Here is a 4,216-nt window from a genome sequence, read left to right as displayed (position 1 = left end):
AACTACTTTGCAAAAATAAAACTAGGAGTACTTTGCGAGATAATAATAGTTTGTTGTTTAGTAGAAAGATTTTTATAACACAAGAGAAGTATTTTGTCCCTAGACAATTGATAACTAGACCGGTAATCAATATTGCAATTTTATATGTGGGAGAGGCATAAGCTAACATACCTTTCGTACTTGGATCATATGCACTTATGATTGAAACTCTAGCAATCATACCCAACTACCAGAGATCATTAAGGTAAAATCCAACCATTCAACTCCTCTTTATCCCATACGCAACAACCCACCTACTCTGCGTGTGAACGACTTCAATTGTACTGTATTAAAAAAAGACAGGCACTTTATAGTTTTATGCATGTGTGGGCCCATACAACTCTTTGACCATATTTGGACGTGCACTGGTTATGGTTTTATGCCGCGAGCCCGTGACGACGTGTGTGGACAGCTGTGTAACTGTGTCCACTGGGTTACTACAACCGAAATGAGATTCATCATGCACTTATCACAATTATACACAGGAGCAGCCAATAATTGTTCCCAGCCTTTCAATATGAAAGCTTGGGAAGGAAAAGAAAAACTAATCGAGGTAACCTTCTTCACATTTTACTCTCGGGACCTTCCCTGGCACTTGTGCCTCCTGCCGCATCCAGAAATGTGGTTGCTCGCAGCAGACTTGCAGCCCTTGTTCTTCTTCGAAGACAAATATATATTCCGCTAAACCCGAGGTGCCACCCCAAAACCCCGCTCCCATTCTTTACCCTATGCATGGCACCGATCCATGGCCTCAGGCTCACCGTTTGGTGTCCCAGATCTCCTCCAGCTCCCTGGCGAGCTCCCTCTGGCGCTGGACGACGATGGTGACATGGTCCTTGCCGTCGATCACCTTGACGTTGGCGCGCGGGATCTTGGACTGCACCGCGTAGCTGCAGCCCACGGGGAGCAGCTCGTCGTCGTCGCCGTGGTAGATGGTGACGCCGCAGGTGAGCTGGTCCCGGACGGTCTCGAGGCACTTGTCGATCTTGCCGGCGCTGCCGCAGATGATGTTGTGGAGGGTGTGCCACGAGGCGATGTGGGTGTGGCAAAAGAAGCCGTCCATCAGGTATGTCCTCACCCTGCAGCACAAAGTTGAAGCGCGATGATGGTTGTTTGCCAGAACGTGCACATATCTCTGTTAATATTTCGAGACGAGAAAATTGAGACACGAGCAGGCTGAAAATAGTCGCTAGATCAGATCGGGTCGTGCTTATCAGGTATATAACTCTTTCTTTCTTGTTTTTCATTTCTTTCATTTTCCCGATAAATGACTCTTTTATTATCTTAAAATGTAGCATGAAGTGAAAACAAAACATAATGAATATACACCCGGTCTCTGTATAACTAGGAAGCACACAATCAACAACAACACATAAATTAAGATCTCTTTCATGTTTTGGTCTCCTCAAATGAGATTTTCAAAATAAATCTCGGTTGCAAAACTCATAAATATTTAGCCATGAGAGAAATATGTAACTTTTTAGCTATCTATCCACTGACTTCAATCCATACTCGCTAGTCACCCCTCCCGCCCCAACCCCTTATTGCACTACACGGTAATGGCGGCGCACAGATCTCCGACGAGATTGAGCATACTCCCTCCAGACGGGAATATAATTTGAACACGTAATTTTCGGTCTTCAATCTAATTAGCGAAACATGTCTATGTATCTTTTTGTGGCATAGTATTACACATGTTTTGCTCATTAAATTGACAACCGAAAATCCCATGCCTGATATTCCCATATGGAGAAAGTGCTCAATTTGTTAGTATTACCGATACACCACCTCCTCTAGACAACCACCTATGAGAAGCCGTCTTCCTTGTCTCACGCGGCTTTCCATTGTTGCTACCATCTCCCACCGCCCACTTTGTAGCAAAGGCAAGGACGCTACAGGTATGTCTAGTTTGAGCCCAAACCAATCGTATCAAAATTTGGCTAGGCAAAAAGAAAAAAGGGGGCTAAGGTTTTGGTTGCCCATGTTTTCGCAATGTTGTTGGGCAGGAAGAAATGTCACTAGAGTTGGTTGAAGCATTTGGGCAGGCCTAAATATTACAATCCAATCAAGAGCAAATTATTTTTTGGCAATGACTAAAAAATTGGGCAATCGTTCAGGTCTGCAGGTGGTCCATCTATGCGCAGTCAGCGTTCAAACAGTAGATGGTCTCGCATGTCGTCACAGCAAGTGCAACCACTAACATTTGACCTGGGTCAAGCTCAGTTCATATGTCCCCTATTAACTCATCTCATCGCCCATCGGCCAGTCACATCAGGATGCAGCGACGATGCAGCCGGCGGACCCGACCGGCACCCGTAAATGCTCCCACTCGCACCTCTGCATCGCCTCGATCGGGAGCTATAGCTCCCATTGATGGCGGATTCCTCGACGAGCTTGCTTAAATTCCATTGGTCAACGCAACCACCCAATGGGAGGAAGAAGAAGAAACAATGTCGTTGAGCTAATTCTCACCGCCCGGATCCGGAAGAAATGTTTTTTTACGGTACCTGTACAAGGTGAAGACGCGGAAGGCGAGCTCCCAGAGGCGGTGGTGCTTGCAGAGCACGATGCTGACGGTGCGGCCGAGGTGCTCGTACCAGCACGCCACGGACGCGCCGAACGCTATCGCCGGCCACACCCGCCGGGGCGCCACCGCCCGCAGGACGTACTGCGTCCCCATCTCCCCCTTGGGCACCGGGAAGTACGGCTGCAAGCCAAGCCAAGCCAAGCCAAGAGGTTAGAGCGGCGCATGCAGAAACGTCACGTACGCGACGGCCGGGGAGCGCGCTGAGAGAGACGTTGCGTACCGGCGCGACGAGGGTGATGGACTTGACGGCGGCGGGGTACTTGACGGCGAGCGCGAGCGCCAGGATGGAGCCGAGCGAGTGCGCGACGATGTGGAACGGCCCGACCTTGTACCGCTCGATGACGGAGCGCTCGATCATCTCCACGTGCTCCCGGAGCGTGTACAGCGAGTCCGCCGGCTTGGGGCTGCGCCCGAACCCGAGGAGGTCCACCGCAAACAGCCGCCGCCGAGCACGCGCCTCCCGGCTCACGTGCGGCAGCACCGTCTCCGTCCAGAACCCGGACGACGATATGAACCCGTGGATGAACAGCACGTCCTCCTCCGTGGCGCCGCCGTCTTTAATGGACATGACAGACACCATACGCGCGTGAGCATTAGCGGCGTGGGTGACGGTGAGGGAAGCAAATCTTGCCGCCGTATTAATGGAGCTTGGGATATGATCGATCGATGCATGTATGGGTGGCACGTACCGTGGGGGCCCTCGACGTGGACGAAGAGGCGGTCGGCGTCGGCAGGGTTGCAGTTGGCGCAGTGGCAGTCGGACCAACGCGGCGAGGGGTACGGCTTGTGCTCGTCGTCGCCTGCGCCGGCCTTGCCCCGCAGGATCTGCACGATGGCGGAGTGCACGGTGAGCGTGGTGGCCGACGCCGACGTCCTCGCGTTCTCCCGGCGCCGGGAGAAGGACGGCGGCGACGACCCGGCGGCGCTGGCGAGCAGGGACGGCCGCGTGTACAGCGTGTCGGAGATGTCCTCCAGGAGCAGCTTGGTGGAGGACAGCATGCTGACCACCTTGGACCCGCCACGCTCCGCCACGACGATCTTCCCCGGCGCGGCCACGGCCGACGACGAGCAGTAGCACGGCCGCCACGCGCCCTCGGCCACGTAGTCGGCGACCTTGTAGACGAGGCAGAGCAGCACCTCCAGCGCGTCCAGCAGCATGAACACCACGAAGCTGACGGCCTCGTTCGCCGCACGGCCGGCAGACGCCAATGCCGACCGCGCCGCCGCCATCTGAGTATGTCTTTGCCGGCGCCAAGATGGAGCTAGGAGCTAGTAGCAGCTAGGAGAGAGCAATGGGCAATTGAGCAAAGGGTGGCGGTGGTGGTGGTGGTAAAAGCTTTCTTGTAGGAGCAGTAAGCGAGCAGTGGGGGAGGCAGCTGAGCTGCGACTGCGAGGCGCGTGAGGGAGAGTGACGAGTGAATTGATGTGCGCATTAAAGCGCAGGCGTTGGTGGTTGGTGAACCCATCAGGGCTAACACCACTGACACCTGCCAGCCAACTGGTACCGCGCAGGCTGGGCTTTCAAATTCGACCGGGCAGCCCAAGAAATTTTGCAGGACATCCGCACTTTTTCAAGCCATGGACCATACC

The 4,216-nt window shown here is 53.5% G+C and overlaps 1 protein-coding gene across 1 annotated transcript; it reads right to left on the bottom strand.

The window, feature by feature from the left end:
• Window positions 1–310: 310 nt before the first annotated feature.
• On the bottom strand, window positions 311–4,012 carry LOC123123635 (probable lysophospholipase BODYGUARD 3). The gene is made up of 4 exons (XM_044544184.1): window positions 3,316–4,012; window positions 2,847–3,181; window positions 2,547–2,746; window positions 311–1,118 (listed from the first exon to the last, which is right to left on the bottom strand). Exons 1-4 carry the CDS (start codon window positions 3,854–3,856, stop codon window positions 797–799), a joined length of 1,398 nt encoding a protein of 465 aa, XP_044400119.1. The 5' UTR covers window positions 3,857–4,012; the 3' UTR covers window positions 311–796.
• Between the last annotated feature and the right edge of the window lie 204 nt (window positions 4,013–4,216).

The sequence above is a fragment of the Triticum aestivum genome, chromosome 1B (assembly GCF_018294505.1).
Source record: "Triticum aestivum cultivar Chinese Spring chromosome 1B, IWGSC CS RefSeq v2.1, whole genome shotgun sequence".
In the NCBI taxonomy this organism is placed as follows: Eukaryota; Viridiplantae; Streptophyta; class Magnoliopsida; order Poales; family Poaceae; genus Triticum; species Triticum aestivum.
Note: the sequence above shows the minus strand (reverse complement) of the source record. Positions and strands in the feature narration are given on the sequence as shown.